This window comes from Haliotis rufescens, unplaced genomic scaffold, assembly GCF_023055435.1.
Source record: "Haliotis rufescens isolate VD_foot unplaced genomic scaffold, xgHalRufe1.0.p SCAF_16, whole genome shotgun sequence".
Taxonomy (NCBI): domain Eukaryota; kingdom Metazoa; phylum Mollusca; class Gastropoda; order Lepetellida; family Haliotidae; genus Haliotis; species Haliotis rufescens.
In genome coordinates, this window is record NW_025963846.1 from 34,536,018 (window position 1) to 34,558,620 (window position 22,603).

The 22,603-nt window shown below is 39.8% G+C and overlaps 1 protein-coding gene across 1 annotated transcript; it reads right to left on the reverse strand.

Annotated features, from left to right (window-relative positions):
- Nucleotides 1-2,033: 2,033 nt before the first annotated feature.
- LOC124118056 (muscarinic acetylcholine receptor M3-like) lies at nt 2,034-20,823 on the reverse strand. The gene is made up of 2 exons (XM_048396675.1): nt 20,378-20,823; nt 2,034-2,960 (listed from the first exon to the last, which is right to left on the reverse strand). The coding sequence occupies exons 1-2, from the start codon at nt 20,821-20,823 to the stop codon at nt 2,240-2,242; spliced, it is 1,167 nt and encodes a 388-aa protein (XP_048252632.1). The 3' UTR covers nt 2,034-2,239.
- Nucleotides 20,824-22,603: the final 1,780 nt, after the last annotated feature.

Here is a 22,603-nt window from a genome sequence, read left to right on the forward strand (position 1 = left end):
CTGGCAACTGCTACTACTTATCTGGTGTCACTAGTAGCTGATAGTACTTCGCTGACACCACTGGCAACTGCTACTACTTATCTGGCGTCACTGGTAGCTGATAGTACTTCGCTGACACCACTGGCAACTGCTACTACTTATCTGGTGTCACTAGTAGCGGTCACCACTGGCAACAGCTTGTACTTCGCTGACACATCTGCCAACTGCTGCTAGACATACTTCGCTCGCGGAACCTCTTCTATTGACAAGTGACAACTTGTACTACACCGCTGGGACAACTGGCAACTGCTACCGCTTCGCGGGTACCACTGGCAACTGCTGCTTCTTCGCGGGTACAACTGGCAACTTCTGCTAGACGTACTTGGCTTCGATGTGATACGATGATTTTACAAACAATTTTAAAGCCTCGTATCAGGGTTTACAATGACCTTTGTAAAAACCTTCAACCTTTAAATAAGAGAAGTCAACATAAATTCCCATGGCTGCATTTTGGAGAAAGGCACAAAATGGCTTCTTCCATTGTTAGTGACGTAATAATTTCTATGGGAACATCACAAACACAACAGGGTGACTTCCTCGAAGTTTCTTTAAAGGGGCGGTTACTCATTTACATTTACAACGTTTATATCCTAAAATAATCAATATTTAGTGTGACCCCGAGAGAAGCTCCAAATGTATACTTGTGTATTGTGTTAATGTTCTTGTGCCAATGGATATGTTTATTCCGATCTGTTGTAACTCAGATGCACCCATTTGTAAGTAAAACCGATAGCTGAATATAGTGAATGGCCCTCCGAAACTGTTTGTATGTGCACTGCAGCAAATATGTCGTGCTATTGGCTACATGTCAGATTTTCTCGGGATTAAAAGCACTTGATTGATATATCAATATTTATACCATATTGAATGTTGGTACCGCGGTTTGATTTCATCAAAAGTCACTGAGATGGATGTGATCCGATCATAAAAGAATATTGGATTTACTTTTTGTAGCGGTAGGTAAATGCATTCATTCCCACGAGCCATAGCTTCATGTCAAGTAAACGTGGATGACCAAACTATTTTCGAGCATACAGGAAAACATATAGGATTGTCCATTAGTGTTTTATGCCATTTAATATATTCGCTCTATAGACATACGAACAGTTTATTCTGTTGTATATGAGATAACTGATTTTATACGTGACTATAGTGAGTGAGTTGGGTTTAACGCCGCTTTTACCAGTATTCCAGTTATTTCACGGAGGGTCAGCTTAATGTGGGAGGAAAGCCCAAAGTGATGCTGGTCTTAGACGTTTACCACTTCGGTGAAACCCACGAGCACGGGTATGGTGCTGACAAACCTAGAAACATAATCGGATTCGAACCCACAATCATAGGTTTCTGGCGTACCCAAGGAACGCAACTCTGCACAGCGAATCGCGGCGCCTTAGACTATACCCATTGTCAGTTGTATTCTAATACCATCGATGTACAATGGGATGTTTATCATGAAATTAATTGATCCACACCACTTATTAACGGGACTACACGGTTAATACCTTTACTCCCCCGACCACGTACTCAATCAAAACAAAACATAAAAGTCTATTATCTTTGCTTTCAAAATGGGTATAAAAGTACAATAAATAGCAGGCATTGCAGGTAGATTAATAACAATGATAGTGTAATAGGAGTTGAACGGGTTTTATCTCTCTTAAAAGAAAACAAATACCACTACGTGGGATAAATGGGTTGATATTCTTGAAAAAATTGAATACTAAATTAGTAAAAATATTTCTGCCGAGTTGGAAGCTAAAAGGGTTTTCGTCTATAGCGGAAGAAAACAATGTTATTTTACATAAGACCCACACACGATATACTATATTGAACACATAGATGATACACTACATCGGAAACATCGATAATAAACTACAGTGGACACATGGGTATGCTACATTGAACTAATAAATGATATAAGATATGTGTCATATATGGATCCTATATAGAAATATAAACTAGGAAAAAAAGATGGTATACTTTATAGGTCACATGTTTTATATATCCCATACCACACTTAATGTTAATACTACACAGGACACATCAACCAGGTCAGCGCGCCTGACCACCCGATCCGGTTTGTGACTGACATACACACTTGACCTTCCCTAAGCTCTTGTCGGGTGTTCTTAATTTCAATAGTTAGTTTGCTTAAAGTCATATAGGTTTGAGACACCAGACAAGTAACAATGTTACAGTTTCATTTACAAGTTAATATTTTCTTAAATGCTCGACGAAAATCGGGACTGCTAAAATTGTAAAGGAAAGGGTTGATGGTTGAGTTGAGATACGTCAGCCAAAATGTTATGGTGTAGATGACCTCTGGAACAGCTTCCGGGTCAAAGGCGCTGATGTCAAATACGATGTGGAAGGGGACCCAACATATCATGTATCCAACTAAAATATAGGTCAATGTCACAAACACTTTCCGCTCTCGCTTGTCTGTTGAACTGTGGTCCGATTTATTAGAATGGGGATTGGGGGGTTTGAGAGAAGTGGAAGGTTGTGCAGGGAGCCCTGTTTCAACTGTTGAGGTTGGGTTGTCGCAGTCATGAACGACGCTAATGGTCGAGACGGAACTTGGGTTGTCATGGGCGTCGTTATTAGCTTGGGAAGCTTGCAGTTTTGCTGGATCGAGCAGAATTGGTGTTCTAGAGTTGGCGTCTTCGTGGACGGATGGTTTTGGTTTGGACGAGGTGATTGGCTTTGAAAGAGGACCAAGTTTCGCACGTTTCTTCATGAACAAAAACACTTTCAAGAAACAGAATATTTGTATCACACAGGCGCCGTGGTGACCCACTGTTGCAATTACGATGACAAACGCCTTGTTTTCGGACGGTTCCCACTTGCAGACTCCGGGTTCGCTGTGGGCGATGCGGTCGGTGATGCAGGGAGGCAGCCATAGGATCAGCATGAACAACCTTAAACGAGACAGACATTGGAAATATATAAGCAGGGCAAAAACATTACATCTGGAGATGTTAAGTGATTGAATATTGTTTTGAGCCACTGTCAGAATTATTCCAACAGGTTTGCTTTAAATGGACTTCCGGTATGGCACGCATGTGAGTGGCGTCCAGTGTCGAGATCCTTCCAAATAGACAGTAATGAAAATGGCCACAAGTACAAGAAATCGAACTAAAAATGATACAGACGGGAAAGCTGCCACCCTTACGGAAGAATTTAGAACGAACAAAAATAGAAATACGTCAGACATAGAAACGATGTGGAGGCACAGACAAGCATGGCGGCCGCCATTGAAATGGAGACGATTTTAGACATGAAAGGCTTCATAACCTCATCATTGCGAGAACACAAAACTTAAATTACTAATAAAACAGACTCTACTAAAGATGAGACAACGAACATATCCAATAAATTGGAAGAAACCTACGCTCAAACATTACATGCGATAACATGACAGACATCGGAAAACTACGAGAGGTATATCTAAGGAAAAATAATTTGCTTATCTACTGCATTCCCGAAAATGAAGACCCCGAAACGGCATGCAAGTAAATCTTCAGTGAATTCGGAATCGACGACGACCAGACCTTAATGAACATTCATCCCCTACCTCGTTTCAAAACCCCGGAACAGAAGCACAGCCTCATGCTATAATCATAAACTTTATCCACATGCAAGACCGACGGGCAGCTTTCAATGCGGCCTGGAAATCAAGCAGTCTCCGTTCACGCAAAATAACCATAAGAACAGACTTACCGACTCCTTTGAAGAAATTCAGAGGCAAACTCGCAGCAAAGGCCTTTGAAATGAGGAGAACACACCAAGTACAAACCAAAAGATTCGAGAAAGGAATAGAAAAAACAGTGAAGCCCCTGAAAGACTATAGAGTTGGACGACCCCATCACAACTCTTAAGTAGAGAGTTCTAAGAAAAAGTATAATAAACCAGGACGGTCAAATAATGTAACTGAAACCCAAGACGCTTGACTTTTCAGTTAAAAGGAAGAATTTCCTATTCAGCTTTTTTCAGATCTACTCATAAATGTGAACATCCATTGGATAAGTAAGAAATAGACTAAGTGATGTTGTAGGAACTACGTGTAATCCGCTCCCCGTTTATATGTGTGAAAAAAAATTCTCGGAGGAAATCATAACGGTTTTCAGACTATCATCGGGTGGGGTGGAGGGGGTATGAATACACCCTGGAACAGCATGTAAGTATGGCAACACGACTTGTCACCTTCCACTATTTTCATTAACTTCGGAGATTGTGCATGTCTTATTATTAATTCTCCGGGCCTGAATGGCGTTTTGAACTATCCTATTATTTTTTTTATTTGCCAACATTATTATATATCGTATGTGGAACGTATATGTTTACAATAATATTTTTTCGTAACCTTCCGGAAACAGTACCTTACGGAAACATGTCAGTAAATAAGTGTCACTTTATATGTTTGACATCAAGGACTTAACAGTAAAATGATTATCCTCGAGGAGGTAAAATAATACCCTTGGAAAGAAATAGTCGAGCAGGTGATCATAACGGTTTTCATACGTATCGTCCGGTTTTTACTGAACTTCCGGAAGCAGTATGGAGATACGACCAGTTGCCTTCCACTAATTTCATTTAACTCGTGAGATGTTGCATATCTTAGTATTTCCTCTCCAGGCCTGCAAATTGTTTACAATGAAGATATCGACAACACAAATAACCTTGAACAAATATATTTACAGAACTTTATCTATTATAATACAGTAAACTACGTTTATAACGAACACGCTTATAACGAACTGGCGGATATACCGAACTGTTCTTTTGGCCCCGGCCATTTGCTGTATATATGCTGTATATATGCTGATAACGAACTACGGTTATAACGAACTAATTTTTTTTATCCCTTTGAGTTCGTTATAACCGTAGTTTACTGTACACAGGAAATTGATCATGTGACGATAATGGGAACATCTGATAAGTCATTATCAGAAATATGGCAAACAGCCAGTATGGAAACAAGTATCAGGAACCAACATGGGACACATACAAAATTCGGTACAACCACCTGGAAAACTTCGTGTTTTTGTTTTCATATCTTATGTTTATCACCCATATTGTGATATATACACACACAAAAATACGACAATGAATACATCTCTTCACTTAATACATTACTCACTGTACGTTGTTACTTTAACAGGAACATATATTTGTACACCTTTAGAAAATGGCTAACAAAATCAAAATAACATCTGCTAACCGTAGGAGCTTGGGGAATAAGAATTAGATAAAAGAAACAATGAATACTTGGCGAAAAATACGGTCCGCTATATATGCAACATCCATATTATAAAAGAGAATACTATGCGCAACGAATGGTGACTACAAAGTATCATTGCACCCTATAAATCAAATGCTAGACGAGTAGCCATTTTAGCCATTTTTCTAATAACGAATCTACAGCAATTTGTGGTTGGTTGGTTTGTTGTTTTACGCCGCACTCAGCAATATTCCAGCTGTATGACGGCGGTCTGTAAATAATTGAGCCTGGACCAGACAATCCAGTGACTGATATCATTAGCATCGATCCACACATTTGGGATCGATGACATGCTTCAACCAAGTCAGCGAACCTGACCACCCGATCCCGTTAGTCGCCTCCTACGACAAGCATAGTCGCCTTTTACTTTGTGGTGCCTGGAATTGGTCAAAATCCTTCAAAAGACCTTTAAAGCTAACGAAGCATACACAATCCACGAGCAAGAAATAAAGTTGTGGAATACATGGTAGATTGTGAAGTCTAGAAAGAAAATAATAAATAATAATGTAAATGACAGCAAGCTAGATAAGACTTAAGTGAGTGAGTGAGTATGGTTTTACGCCGCTTTTAGCAATATTCCAGCAATATCACGGCGGGGACACCAGAAATGGGCTTCACACATTGTACCAATGTCGGGAATCGAACCCGGGTCTTCGGCGTGACGAGCGAACGCTTTAACTACTAGGCTACCCGACCGCCCCGATAAAACTTTATCTCTGGTCTCTTGAGAGATATTTAATCTCACTCAACAATCAGTCTCGCTAGGACATAAATCCGATCACTCAGTGACCACCCTCTAATGCACTAAACAAAAGTTTGATGCCTCTTTATAATTCAAATGAAGAGCTTAGAGCTAAAAGGGGCCAAATGGGCTTTGGCCCTTTTTGCATATTATTGCATAAATAACATCTATGAGTTCTTGTCTACCTGAAGAAAAATTATTGTATGTTTTCAATGATGCGTTTTTTTAAATATAGCTACTTAAAATTCTATAAAGGGCCAAAGTCAAGTTCCGAAAGGGCCAAAGTCACTTTGCTTGATTGTGGCTCTTTTAGCTCTCATTTCCGTGTGTGGTTAAGACTGGTTGCCTGAGAGAGATTTCGAAAGTCTGGACACCTTATTATTGTATTTCAACTATTTCAACAAAGTTGGCATTAGTTTAAATCATTTAAAAGTACTTCAATAGTATGTGTTTGTACTTTCAGTAGTAGTTTATCAATCTCACATGTTAAATCCAATGCAAATGCCTGAGGGTCAAACAGGGCCAAAATACAGACATTAAAAACGTAAGTTTATTTCCCTTTTTGAATGTTTTTATAACAAAATATATATCTCTGCTGTCAGAATGCGTTAATATCTAGGAATTTATCGGTAAGAAAAAAGATCATCAACATGCATGATATTATGTGTTTTCATCACTTTTCTCAAAACAGACTCCACATGACATTGGCCCTTATGGCTCTAACCTCTTCAAATATGATTTTGTACAAGTATAAGAAAATTTTAGGGAAACAAAATTAGAATAATTAAATAATTATACTAAATTCACTTTTACAAACAAAACTGTAGATGACTTAGACTTTGAATTGAAACTCGGATTCGCTTTTCTGAAAACCTTTTTAATGAAAGTGAAAGTGAAATCAATATAATTAGGATCATATCATTAAAAAATGAAAAAGACAACATAAACATCTTTTGGAAACTCCAATTACAGAATTTGAAAATGAGAGAAGATGTATCAATTTTTTAAGGAATCGATACGAGAAGAAATCAGAGAAGAGGAAAATAAAGGTATAAAAATTAGAAAAAGAAAACACTGGTATCACACACCTATCCACCTATAACTGAAGGGAGTGGTCTAAGATGCTGTGATTCGCTGTACAGTTGCGTTCCTTGGGCACTCAAGAACCCTATGATCGCGGGTCCGTATACCGTTTCGCCACGATTAAATCTGAGTGAGAGAGTGAGTTGAGTTTAACGCCGATTTTAATACTAGTCCAGTTATATCGCGGCGTGTCAGCTTAATTTGGGAGGAAAGCCCGAAGTGATGCAGGTCACAGACGTTTACCACTTCGGTGAAACCCAAGAGCACGGGTATGGTGCTGACAAACCTAGAAACATAATCGGGGCGAACCGGGATTCGAACCCAGAATCATAGGTTTCTGGCGTGCCCATCTCTGCACAGCAAATCCCGGCGCCTTAGACGACTGGGCCTACCGTGCCCCCGGATACATGTGTAGTTTATCATGGACATATCTCATAGGTATGTGTTTTATCACATTTTGTGGATACATCTTTACATGCGTGTATCGAATCAAAAGCAGTTGACTTCTCATGATGTGTTAATGCAGTTGTAATTTACTCGTAAAATGGACTCAGTTTTGGGGAGAGATTTCGTATAATTATGGAAAGGACATTTCTTTATTATCTTATCGATTTCTTCTCCCATATCTGAGAAATGACCATGTACTCATTGTGTGAAGAGCTCATGTCGCCACAAGATGGAACTATTTAATCCCTATCTGTTGACAGAGCCTCTGGGTGCGACTGATTAGATTGATAATGTATCAACGCTGAACATATCGATGTACATACAGCGAACGCCTCTTGTTGGGTGATATTTGGACAGTACTGTGTTCTGATCGATGGTATGGACAACTATTTAAGTTGATGTCATTCTTGAAATATGGATGTTTAGGACGTAGCTTTAGAAGCCGTCACGGTGCAAGAATACAATTTTTGAGTGAACTGCCCAATTTTTCATATATTGCGAAATGACTTTGAAAACCTCTATCTCATCATATTGGCGTTTGTCAATAGTTGATCGATAAAGAAAGCATGGGATTGATGTATGGAGCCTGAAAATATTATTTTAGCGTTCGTTAACGATGATTCTGTATTTATTCATGCTAAGAGAGCCCTGGAATTTCCCAAGGAAAGAGTAACTGGTCCGTCAGTGTATACCTAATTTCGAGATTACAATGTCGCGAAAAACGAATGTCCATATAATTCGTTCAGACGATTTTATTGATTGGTTGGTTGGTTTGTTGTTTAACTTCGCACTCAGCAATATTCCAGCCATGACGGCGGTCTGTAAATAATCGAGTCTGGAACCAGACAATCCAGTGACTGATATCATGAGCATCGATCCACACATTTGGGATCGAGGACATGCTTCAACCAAGTCGGCGAACCTGACCACCCCATTTTCCTACGACAAGCTATACTACGCCTTTTACTTTGTGGTGACTTGAATTGGTCTACGATAATTCAATAGACCTTAAAAGCTAACGAAGCATACATAATCTACAAGCAAGAAATAAAGTTGTGGAATATATAATAGATTGTGACTTACGTGAAGTCTAGAAAGAAAATATATTTCATATCGTCCCCAATAGGTATGCGATATTATTTTTATATTATATTATTTAAGCGAGTTTTGAGATGCCATATAAATAAGAAGACTTCGCCCCCCGTGGTTTTTCCGCTTTTTTGAGTGAGTGAGTGAGTTGGGTTTAACGCCGCTTTTAACAGTATTCCAGTTATATTACGGCGTGTCAGCTTAATGTGGGAGGAAAGCCCGAAGTGATGCAGGTCTCAGACGTTTACCCCTTCGGTGAAACCTACGAGCAAGGGAATGGTGCTGACAAACCTAGAAACATAATCGGGGCGAACCGGGATTCGAACCCACAAACATAGGTTTCTGGCGTGCCCAAGGGACGCACCTCTGCACAGCCAATCGCGGCGCCTTAGACGACTAGGCCACCCGTGCCCCCAAAGCTTTTATGAATAATTATACATATAATTCATAAGAAGCAAGAATAACGAAGCGAACTATGTTTATACTACCGACAAAAAGTAAGATGAAATGACAGCGAAGGTGTAAGGACGATAAATGTCTGAAAAAATTAATGTCGGGCGAGTGGATTAATATCTGGTGTGTCCACCATGTTGGGCGATACATGCAGACATATGTTGATTAAGTTGCGAGTTGTGGCCCTTGGTACTTCCTACCTTTCCGCCTGAAGAGTAACCTAGAGTTGGGCTACTTTGGCGGGTGCTGGGTCTCTTTCTGGGTCATGTCAGGGAACTTAGCAGGCCAGTCCAGTGTCCGAATACCTTCTCGTCCGAGATAATCGGTGACGACCTGGGCACGGTGTGGTCTGGCATTGTCATTTTCAGTTCCAAATTTTTACCGATAATTTTAGCGAATGGATCAACGACAGCTCGCCAGATTTTTGCCAACATATCGCTGTCCTTTTACAATATCCAAATCAGTTTGCCTGTCATGTGTGCTACCGCCCGACCCGATGACACAACCGCCCCCATACGGTTTGTTGCCCTGGTATACCGCTGGCCGCTACGTCGCCAACAACGTTTTCTTCCATCTGTCAATTGGAATGAAAACCTTGATTCGTCTGTAATCACGGGGTAACGTCATTGGCGCACAACCCGTCACAGGCGTTGTCTAGCCCACCTATGGAAATCTGTTAGGGTCACACCTTTAGGTCACTGTGAGGGTTACTGGGCGTCTTGCTTTCACGCCGAGGGCCGCATAGTGCCGGTTGTTAACGTTAGATGTTGAATCGCCTTTCTTTCTATTGGAAACAGGACGAGATTTGAATCAGTTGCGTAGTGAAATTAATGCAATGAGACGATCTAGACTAGATCCTTTAGTTAGGTCTGCCATGCCCAGGACTCATTGCAACTCCATTCGTTTGATTGCACTTGTTGGTGACGAGAAATTAAACTTTTTGATTTGTCAATCAGTCGGAAAACTTGGGACGTCCTCCTTCCCACCTCTATCGTAACGACAACACATCATTTTGTCTGTTCATTGAGAAACTGACACAACAAAACTGTCAATGTTGATCGATTTACCTGCATTTAAACATACTTTTAAACCATGCTGAACTGTATGTACACTGAAGAAATACCAATCGTGGCCAAGCAACAGCCGATTTACAACGTTTTGTAATTGCATTGTGCGTTTGAGAGGCAAATATACTGAACCGCAAAAGAAACTTCACCCCAAGTAACATTGCATAAAAAGTTGACATTTAAATATCTGGGTAATGTTTGTCAAAGTTTCTAAAATTTAACATTACCTTGTCCGGAAAAATGAACCTGGATGATAAAAAACCCTAAAGCAGATGGCAATAAAACCGATCGCCCAAACGCATCACGGCAACGGCCATGGTAACCCGATGCACGCGAGTTCCGAGCAAATTGAAATACACATGCGTTCCCCCATTTCTTGCCCTATAAAAATTCACCCAGATCGGATAATATACATTCGTTATTGAATTGCTACCACATGCCAAGATTGACAAGAAATCAGCGACACCAAGCCCTTGGACGGTTGCAAGCTGGACAAACCGCCCGGCAAGTATGTCTCAAAGTATGTTTACAGGTCAAATAAGGTTTCTCATATATCTATCCATGGTGACGTTTCTTTTGTGGTTCAGTATACATTCGATGAGGATCGTTAGCATCATGTTTGCAGACACATTTCATTAATGCCTAAGTATTGTATTGTTAACAATGCTAATGTTTGGACACAAATATGTCAATATTCACGTGCAACCGGTAAATCACCGTTTTGTTTTGTTTTTAGATTTTAACGCTCGAAATCACTTTTCTTCGACCATGCGGAAGAAAGTCAATTTCGCTTCATAAAATGATATTTACTGAGAACTCGAAGTGCAGTATTCTCTATTTTATAACCTTGGAGAGAATGTTTTCATGTCATATTTACTAAAAGATGCTTATTTTATATATTAATAGAATTTAGGACATTTACGCTTAGTCACAAGGAAATGAGGTGAGGTGGAATGGTGTTTAACGCCGCGTCCAAGATTATTGCACTTATATAGCCACGTGCATGCACGTGTGTGTTTGTGTATGTGTGGCTGCTTGTACTAGTCCGGACTGATGTGCCGATTTATAGTGCTAGCCCACTGAGATCCCATGCCGCAGTTTAACATGAATACCCCACCCAGACATAGTATACTGACTTCGAGCCGACCAGTCCTTGTTTTAGCCCCTTAATGCCGAGCGCCAGACAGGGTAACAACAAGTACCATCTTTAAACGTCTTTTGGTATGACGCGGCCGGGGATCGAACCCCGGACCTTCCGCTCTCCGGGCGGACGCTCTACCACTAGACCACGGAGGCGGTCACCAGGAAATGAAAATAGTCACCAAGTTTAATGAAATATTATAAAACATTCAGTGCGCTTACAAAGAAAACACCATCGAAAAAACTCTCTCCATAATCAACAGAACTCGTGGCTAAAAGCAGTGTCCATGGTACAGTTCGGACGATATAATGAGCATGTATGAATCAAATAGTGATGACATCAAAGATAAGAGTATCCACTGTTGGCAACCGTCACAAACACATGCACAGGCAAGTGAAGTGTTACCTGAATAAACACGGGAACATAATTATGGTAAAGTTCAAAATAGGGATTTTTATCCGGCATCGATTTCGTCACAGATGCGCCGAGTTTGGAAATATTTCCCACCATAAAACATTTTGAAAGCTTTACTAAGGCTTATTAAGTCTATTCACATATTGTTTTCTGATTTAGATGCTTCCTGATGTGTATTCCGTTCGATGTTGAGAAGAAATGAACAACGAACAAAGGTATTGTGCGCTTGAAATACCTCTTCTTGTCGGATATTAACACGTGAGATTGTCTCCGGCAAGAAAACAGGTCGATAGTCTGCAGTAATCTGGCGTATCTGTTCAAAGGGACATGATAAACACTGTCGTGTACAAAACTATCACCACCGTCATCACAACACCCAACACTGATGAAAATTGATTGATCACCAGTCGCGAAAATACAGTCAACATACAGCTGTTACTTCTTGAATTCGATCATTTTTATTTTTTTACTACAAAGATACGAAACTGACAGACTGTCTGCGTTAAAGTGTTTCAATGACACAACCATAGCGGTGAGGTGTGTCAATGAAAAACAACATCGGCAGTGAGGTATTTCATTTTATGAAAATTGCTAATCAGCATTATCTCACTCGTTCTGTAGCGTACGCCCTTCAAACTACCATTAGTGAGTGGGTGAGTTGTGTTTAACGTCGCTTGTAAAAGTATTCCAGTCATATCACAGCGTGTCAGCTTAACGTGGGAGAAAAGCCCGAAGTGATGCAGTTCTATATTTTTTATTGAATTATATTTGACGCACATTAATGTTTTGTCCATTGGTATCTTCTAGCCCAAAAGTATCCCAATTGCGTTGATCGATGCTCATCACGTCAATCACTGGATCGTCTGGTCAAGACTCGATTATTTACAGCTTTACAGATTATTTATAGCTGGAATATTGCTCAGTGCGGCGTTAAACAACAAACACAACCAAACCTCTAGCCCAAAAGGTTCGTCCATATGTCTTAGCATGTTAACGAAGTAATCAAATGGCTGACAACTACTAGTATATGTAATTTGATTTCTTGTCAAAACGCGACATCATACTTTCCAAAAAATCGGCACAAAACTGGTATACTCTTCCATCGGCGGCACGGGTGGCCCAGTCATCAATTCATTCACTGACTCTCCTCACTATTTGTCTCCGGACTGACTGACTGACTGATATAGGAGATTTAACGTGCCCTTTCCGACTGTAGCGTATTTCGCACACTGGCCTGGCCGGACCATTTAGTGTATTCCGAAAAGGGTGAAAGTGGTGTGTGCAACCCAAGAGAGGGCTTTTAGGGGTTGCTTATATTGAATTTTTGGAATTTTTAAATTTGGAATAAAAGCCGAGGTGGGTGGAGGAGGGAACGAAGGGAGCCGGGTGAGGTGGGTGTTTGTATGTTTATTGGATTTTGGATTGGTAGATTAATGAGTTTTTAGATGCGCTTAATTAGATCTGTTTTGATTAGGAATACGCCTAGGGCCTTGAACTTTTCTAGTTTATTTTGAGGGTTTAGTATTTCATCTAGAGTAGGAACCTTATTTAGATTGAGGGTGGTTTGTAGTGTGGTTCTGTGTGTTTGGTAGTGGGTGCAGTGGATGAGTGCGTGTTCTGTGGTTTCGGGTTGTTTGCAGTAGGGGCAGTTGCCTGTGGTGTGTCTTTTAAGTTTTTTTAGGTGGTTATTTAGGTTCGTGTGTCCTGTTTGGAGTTTTGTAATTAATCTGTCATTTTTTTAGAGGGACAGTGATTATAACTTATATACATCCTTCCGCTGGTGGTAATCCTTTGATTCGTGAGAAGTCAATTAACCAAATGACACTTAGTTACGTTTGAGACGAGCTTGTTTATTGTACATGTAATCCCAGACGATGACCAAGACGAGCAGCCCCTCCGACCCACTACAGTCACTCACAAGGAAGCTTGTGCTTGTATAGAGACCTTGATTACATATTACGAGAACACAGGCGATCTAGACAATTTGGAATTATTGATTAAAATTCAAACCTCAAAATGTGCTAAAGTTCAAACTTCCATGACAGATTTTTTGAAACGTGTATGTCTTGAATAAAGATTGAGTGGATGTATCTGCTCTGCCATCTGTCATGAGTTGTATTTTTGAAGGGAAGTAACCCTTGCAGTAAGAAGCTGGTTTCAGTTATACGGAAATTCGTTTATACGGACGAATTGTGAAATGACGCAAGTGTCCGTATAAACGAGGCACGACTATACCAATGAATAATGCAATTATGATTTTCTTTACGGGACCACATTGTAATGATTTACTATGAGCAATCTATGGGGAGTCCACAAAGTGTCCTGCTGTTTCCTTAAACATATCCTGTTTTAAGAAACTCAACATGTCAACTGACAATTAGTGGACCATTAGTGTCCTGTTTTTGATAGCATAATGACTGTCAAGCGATGTTCCAGCTTCACCTCGTGTTTGCAGTGCCATTACCAGCAGGAAGCGGCTGTATAGAAATACGAAACAGTCACCACTGTCCAGAACATTAGATGAGGATGCTTCCTGGGTACTTTGTAAACGTGAGTGAGCGATATCATTATTGACTGGTACATGTTATCGTAATGTCAGATGTGTGGGTTAGTAGATGGTTAAATCTTAGTGCTTACTGACAAATGAACGTTGAGTGAGTGAATGTGAATCTACAACCACAAGTCAATGGAGACATTGTTACTTCCGTTATATTAGACATAACCAAGGAGAGTAGCCATGAGGACAGGCTTTTTAAGATTCAGCAACCGTGCTTCCTGTCAGAGAGGAAGGGAGGGGTGGTGGCACGCGAAGCCCATGGCCAGTAGTTCTTGGGTCCCGCTGACTCTTTGGAGCGTTGCGTACTTCTGCGACAGGGGACGGGCTCTTTAAGATACACCAACCGTGCTTCCTGTCAGAGAGGAAGGGAGGGGTGGTGGCACGCGAAGCCCATGGCCAGTAGTTCTTGGGTCCCGCTGACGCTTTGGAGCGTTGCGTACTTTTGCCTTCTGTGATCATACGATGGTGGTTCGAATCTCACATTCACCCTGATTATGATTCCTGGTTTGACAGCAGCATACCCGTTCTTGTAGTTTCATCTGAGTGATAAGCGTCTGGAACCTGCATCACTTCTGGCCAAGCTGACATAACGCGTGGTAAAAATAACTTAATAATATTCAGAACTCTCTATCAGTCATGGAATCTGTCTCTGTGTGGTTGGGAGTCGGGGTCAAGAAACCAAAACAAAACTGGGATTTTTGTTTTAGGCGGAATAGTTTTTAAAGTTACCACCCTTAAACAAGTCCAGTGAGCGATTTCTATTATTTTTATTATATTTAGAGGATCATGTCAGTACAGCCCATATCATCTTCATCATGATCCTGATACAAAAGGTCAAAGCGTCAATAGGCTAGGGACTTCAAGAAACTTTGAACGAGTTCCACGGTTCACTGATAATATAGTATGTAGTCAATCTGAAGAAGTTGGGACTTTTGAAATAGTTCGTTATGACCGCCAGTACTTTATTTTCTTGTTTGGGCAGATGGGTAGCCCGGTGGTTGAATGTTCGTTCGTCACGCCAAAGGTACGGGTTTGATTCCCTATATGGGTACAATGTACAAAGCCTATCTCTGAAGACGCCAGCTGTGATACGGCTGAATTTGCTTTGTAAGAAGCGGCATAAAACCATACTCACTTACATGTATCCGTGTTCGTTATAACCATGTTCTACTTTAGTGGGTTTTTTAAATGTAAAAAAAGTATGCCATGGTTATGAAATGGATCAGTTAAAGTATGTGTGGGTGCATGGGTAGAGGTGACGTTGACACAGCAAAAAAAGTTCCGGATACCTTCCCATTTTGGATACCTTCCGGAAACCTTCCCCCAAAAATGTCAACATTTGGGGGGGGGGGGGGGGGGGGGGGGTGTGCATTTTGTTCACTTAAGTGTGAAACACATACAAAAATTATCTTGAAATTACCAAGAAATTTGAAGGTGGCTGAAGGTATCTGGAAGGTTTCTGGAAGGTATCCGGGCCGGATCCAAAATGGGAAGGTATCCGGAACTTGACACTTTTTTTGCTGTGTGAGGGTTCGTTCCCCTGCACTTTTTTATTGTTTTATGTTAATGTCCCAACGGATTAGTTAATGTCCCAACGGATTAGTTAATGGGAGTCATCTCACACCTACCTCTCAAACAGTTCATGCAATTAAAAGGATTACTGTAACCAATTATTTATGGCGAGCTATGCTCATATCTATTGCAATAAAATGAACAGTTTACGCAATTAAATGAATAATTCTCACCAATTACTAAACATTATTGGTGACCAATATAGTCACCAATTATTCATGATGAAGTTTTCTCATTCCAATTTGCTATTTTTAATCTTTCCATCATTCAAAAATGTCAAATGCGCAGATAGACATAAGATCTCTTCCTACGAGTCGAGGGGGGGACATTTGGTCACGGTAGTTTACATGTGTAGGCAATATAGGAAAGAACGTAACGGCGTTGTCATCTGGCAGTGCACAGCCCAAGACTGTAGAACCGGCAACAACCATCAACATCCACAAGTCCACAATGACATAAGAGGTATTTTTCATTTATACAAAGATTGTTTTGAAATAAGAAAAATGTTTAAAAATGCTTAATACATTTATAAATTATTATAATTTATTTTCAAAGCTGCATTTCCCAAATACATTTTAATTGTATGTTTCACTACTTTAGGACTATTGTTAATATTTTGTAGATTGGAGAGACAATTTTCTCTTTGAAGAAGATGCCCATAAAGATGCGGGATAGAATAGGTCTTCAGCAACCCATGCTTGCCGTAAAAGACGACTATGCTTGTCGTAAAAGGCGACTTACGGGATCGAGTGGTTAGGCTAACTGTCTTGGTTCATGCATGTCATCGTATCCCAATTGCGTGGAAGGATTCTCATGGTATAACTCACTGGATTGTCTGGTCCAGACTCGATTATTTACAGACCGCCGTCATATAGATGGAATATTGCTGAGTGCGGCGCAAAACAACAAACTAACAAATCTTTGTATGGGAAGGCTAAGACTTCTCGACAGTACCATGAGGAAGTCAACCTACTCCGTGTAGGAGAGAGGATAGCAGATAGAGGGTCTGTATGTTAATCAAATAAGAAAACAACAGCATCACATGCCTATGTTCATTATTATCGTTGTCGTTCACTTCGTCGACAAACTAATTGCAATTTTTGAAAATAGCATAAAAAGATGCTATGCCCCCTGTCACCAAACCTCCTTGTGAGTTTGAACAAGTCAGCTCTACACAGAGGATGATAAAGGGTGACATAGGGAGGAACCGAAACGATAGCAATGGCATTAATTCTCATCCCAACTTTCAAAGATTAGCGTGATTTTCTCTCTACGTGGATCATTTAGCTAGCGAAGGGTGGGTAATCAATGCAATTATATATCTCTCTCTCTGTTTTGATGTGCATTAGCGATATGTAAACTGAAAATACGCTTATTCAATAACACAGTTATGTTCAGCACACATGTCGGAGGCTTAACCTTTAACGATAATTACTAAACATTGTTCTTAGGGTCTGGGGACGGTGTCTGGGGATAGGAGGGACAGGACATATTTTTCACTGCTTCCATGCACGCAATATTATTTCCGTGAAACCGTGAGCCGGAGAATTTCATTAATTTCAAAACACTTTTTTTCCATAATACCCTGCGAACAATTTACTTCATTTTGGTAAAACCTGAACAAAAATAATTGTTTCCCAGATTTGTCTTCAATAAGGAGATAAACATACTGTGTTTTCAATGTAGAGCTAGGTTTCCTGTAGATTTAACCGCGCTAAATTGAATTACGAACCGAACCGGAACGGGCAGCGATGCCACACATCCTTTGAATATTGTAGTAACCGAATCTGCGCTTATTGTAACCTGTAATCGTAGCTATAATCATTTAAATATGCCTACCAACAATGACTGAAAATAGTACTATTCTATGAATATTAAATTCCGCTTGATGCGGTCGTCAAACCAGCTGTTTCAATCAAAGGGGTTTTATTGTGATTTAATAGCCTCTGATTGACCAATCAGAATCGAGTTTATTCCAAATTCATTGTAGAATGTTTTTTGCTTGTGGTCCAGATTCAATTAACAACATCCTTAACAGGCCGCCGTCATATGGCAGTGTTATTACATAGAGTGACACAAAACAAACATACAAACAACTAACATAGAAAATGATAAACTAAATATTATATGAACTAAAACTATAAGTATTGACCACATTGATATGTAGACTTAGTATGGTTGTCAAGTATTATTTTTTAGTGAATAGCCAGTGAGCTATTTGATATATTACCGATATAATCTTACCTCTGACTAATATTAACTTTGCATCATACCAAATGTTGGTGATTTAAATTTCTGTCAATAGAAAACGATTCTTCCATAAAATAATTTTATACAGGAACACTGTGTTTTTGCAATATAGATGTAGCGCTGTCGAGTTCATTTTGTACAGGGGCGGTCGGATAGCCTTGTGGTTAAAGCGTTCGCTCGTCACGCCGAAGACCCGGGTTCGATTCCCGACATGGGTAAAAGGTGTGTCCCCCGCCGTGATATTGCTGGAATATGGCTAAAAGCGGCGTAAAACCAAACTCACTCTTTATGTACAGTTATAGTTTTTATACGTACCTAAATATCCCACTTCCAATGATGTGGGTTTCAAAACTTCAATCAATTTGCTTTTTTCCAGATGTACTGGGTATAGATATCGCGAAAACTATTGCCATATATAGCGGTTCAACTATTGCACAAATAGTGATTCAACCATTCCAATATGTAGTGGTTCAACAATTCCAATAGATAGTGATTCAACTTTCGAATATATAGTGGTTCAACCATTCCAATATGTAGTTGTTCAACCGTTCCAATATGTAGTGGTTCAACCATTCCAATATGTAGTGGTTCAACCGTTCCAATATGTAGTGGTTCAACCATTCAATATGTAGTGGTTCAACCATTCCAATATGTAGTGGTTCAACCATTCCAATATGTAGTGGTTCAACCGTTCAATATGTAGTGGTTCAACCGTTCCAATTAGTAGTGGTTCAACCGTTCCAATATGTAGTGGTTCAACCATTACAATATGTAGTGGTTCAACCGTTCAAATATATAGCGGTTCAACCCTTCCAATATATAGTGGTTCAACCTTCCAGTATATAGCGATTCAACCCTTCCAATATATAGCGGTTCAACCCTTCCAATATATAGCGGTTCAACCATTCCAATATATAGTGGTTCAACCCTTCCAATATATAGCGGTTCAACCATTCCAATATATAGCGGTTCAACCATTCCAATATATAGCGGTTCAACCATTCCAATATATAGCGGTTCAACCCATCCAATATATAGCGGTTCAACCATTCCAATATATAGCGGTTAAACCATTCCAATATATAGCGGTTCAACCCTTCCAATATATAGCGGTTCAACCCTTCCAATATATAGCGGTTCAACAGTTGCAATATTTAGTGGTTCAACAGTACAATATTTAGTGGTTCATCTGTCGCAATATTTAGTGGTTCAACAGTTGCTATATATAGTGGTGCAATATATAGTCTAAACACCACAATATTAATTATCAAATTTTTTACAATCTGAGTGTACAAAACAAACCAGTATGAAGATCTTTAAAGGTCATCCTCGGCTCGCTGTAAAGACTGTGGTCAACGGTTCGCATTCCATCTGTACCCTGATTATTATGTTTGGTTTGAAAGCATCGTGGGTATTACAAACGTCATGTATCGTTTTGGCCTTTCCCAAAACATTAAGCTGACACGCCGTGATATAACTAAAATGCCGTTCCTGAGTTCACTCACTACTGTAATAGAAAACTTTCGATTAAGGGTACGACCGATTAAATCCAACAACAATCAGAAAATAAAAAAAATAAAAACAGGCCAAGTTTGAATTTATTTAATTTCTCCGATAGCTCAATTTTTTATTTTTTTTAAATATTTTTTTTCGCCGTGATATTGCTGTAATAGTGCTGAAAGCGGCGTAAAACCATACCCACTCACTCAATTTTTGATGAAGTGGAAAAATAAAGATATTAAATGGAAGTATAAAAATCAAACAAAGTAGCTGTTAAGGGTTTGAATAGTATTTGTTCAAATGTATTGCATAGTATTCATAAACGTCAATGCCAGATAGTAATCAGTCTCGATTATTTGGCGAAACAGATTCAATTGGTGCAAAAGGCAACATAGTGGTTAAGATTACATAAATGGATCACTGAAAGTCAGCGATGACGCCAAGGGTTTGCGAAAATGGTAAGCAAGTCCTGCTCGACCGGTAACACCCGTCTATGTGAGACAGGAGGCAACACACAAACATGTTACTCTGCAGATGGTCGCAAGTATCCTGCACTTTATTTTTCGGCCTAAACCGACAGCCTAAAAAAGGTTAAGGCCAACTTTTATTTTGATATTGACCGAGATAGATTTAGTTTTATTTTATTTCGATCTACCCACGTTAATTGGTTTGTAAAACATCCATCAACTATAAATAGAGATTTTAACACAAGTAATTGTATAACTCGAAAAATACATACCAAATGATACCTATGACAACGAGCGTCTTCCTCTTGTTGTGGTGATTCCGGTAATGGATGCTCCATTGAACTGACCAGAAACGGTCAAGTGATATGACCACTAGAGTGAAAACAGACGCAAACGTCATACCGTAGTCGAAGAAGATCCACAGTCCGCACATGAAGATGCCGAGAGGCCAGTGTCCGAGGATATTGTCCGTTGTATACAGGGACATTGCCGTCAGAGCTACAAGGACATCGGTGATGGCCAAGTTTACGATGTAGTAGTTGAATACCGTCTGCAGGCGTTTGTCTTTGTAAACGGCCAAGAGCACAAGTAGGTTCCCACATACTGTGATAAGTACAAGGATGTACAGAATCACCCCGAGGATGATCCTAATGAGAGGAATAGGTTCCGATGGCAAGTCAACGTCGTTGGACAAGTTCATTGAAGTGTTGCTCTCCATCGTGGCCGAAGAAGAAATGTTTCAGATTATTAAATATGAGCTTCAAATAGCTCCACCAGTGTGGCCACTTGACTACAATTAATTCTCACCAGTACCTGAACTCATCAACAAATACCCGTCACCACGGCACGTTATTGCAATTATACGGTATAGAGTAAACCATCTTTTGAAATACCATACATTAAAGAGCATTATAAGTAGACACTGTCATTCCATGTGTTCTCCTTTAGCCAAGATGTGTAATCAGTAATCGAGGCTCTTCTTAGCTTCAAGCTACAGAGAACGCCACTCTTCCCTAGCTATCACACGTCTAACCTTTCAGTCAACTGATCAGTGTCAACGCCTGTCTGAGAAAGATCAGTTTGCAATGACTGAGATAGCACATGCCTTCATCGACTCTTTCTGTGACGATCGTTGTAAATCTTTAAGACATGCGTCAGCGCTAGCTATTGGATATACACCTGATATCACATCCTTCGTTAAAGCCTCGAATAGACCATTCGCTGGAAATAAAGTAAGGATTATGTGTTGGGTGTTTTTAATTAACCTGGATCGGCTTATTGCTCTTCATCTCTATCTTCTATATTTTGAACCATCTTATTTCACCTGACAAAACGGTCTTGTTTACATGTTGCCTGTCTCCATAGTTATTTGCCGCAGTGCGTTTATGTATTTGAATCTTGCATGTGTTGAATAAATCCTTAAACTCACTGTCGTGTCTCCAGGCGATGATGTATTTTTCTCCCGATCCTGCATTAATTAGGAGATAAACATACTGTGTTTTCAATGTAGAGCTAGGTTACCTGTAGATTTAACCCCGCTAAATTGAATTTGGAACCGAACGCGCAGCGTGAGGTCTCAAATGTTAAATTTAGCGCGGTTAAATCTACAGGTAACCTAGCTCTACATTGAAAACACAGTATGTTTATCTCCATTCTGCCATGACTAAATAAAACGCGAACTCTTTGGTGTTAGCAAATATACTGAGTGAAGCGGCATGGGTTGAGTTCAGTGTTTTGAGTGGATTATCGATCTGAATTACGGAATCACCGAACAAAATATGGTGCTGTATATACTCAAGCAGTTTGTTTACACCGTTATACTTCACTCGAACATATGACAGGCATTGAAAGCATATAAGCACGGCAACTTGGTAAGCTAACATGAGGTGGGCATCCCTAAAGAAAACAAAGCAAGCTTTGCAAGGCTTTCGCTCTACATCGCGCATCACCATTATGACGTCATATCGCTCATTGTGACGCAAAAAATATGACGTCACAGTCGTATATAGAAAAGCGCCAAAATTCCAAGCTCTCTGTTGTCTCCAAAACGTAAATACATTCCCTTTGTTAATTTCTGTCGTGTTTTTCTGCACGTAATGTATTGCCACACATCCTTTGAATATTGTAGTAACCGCATCTGTGCATTTCGTAACCTGTAATTGTAGATATAATTATTTAAATATGCCTGCCGACAATGACTGAAAATAGTACTATTCTGTGAATATTAGCTTCCGCGGTGATGCGGCCGTCAAACCAGCTGTTTCAATCAGAGGGGGTTTATTGTGATTTAATAGCCTCTGATTGACCAATCAGAATCGAGTGAATTCCAAATTCATGGTAGAATGACATAATAATGTTGGTCTTTGCTTTCTGTACATCATTTTGTTTACAGAATTTTCCAAATGTTTTGGTTAATAAAAAATATGTGTTTTTAATGAATATTGTATGACTGTGTGACAACCAAAATATTGTTTTTCAATCAAATGGTCTTAACTTTA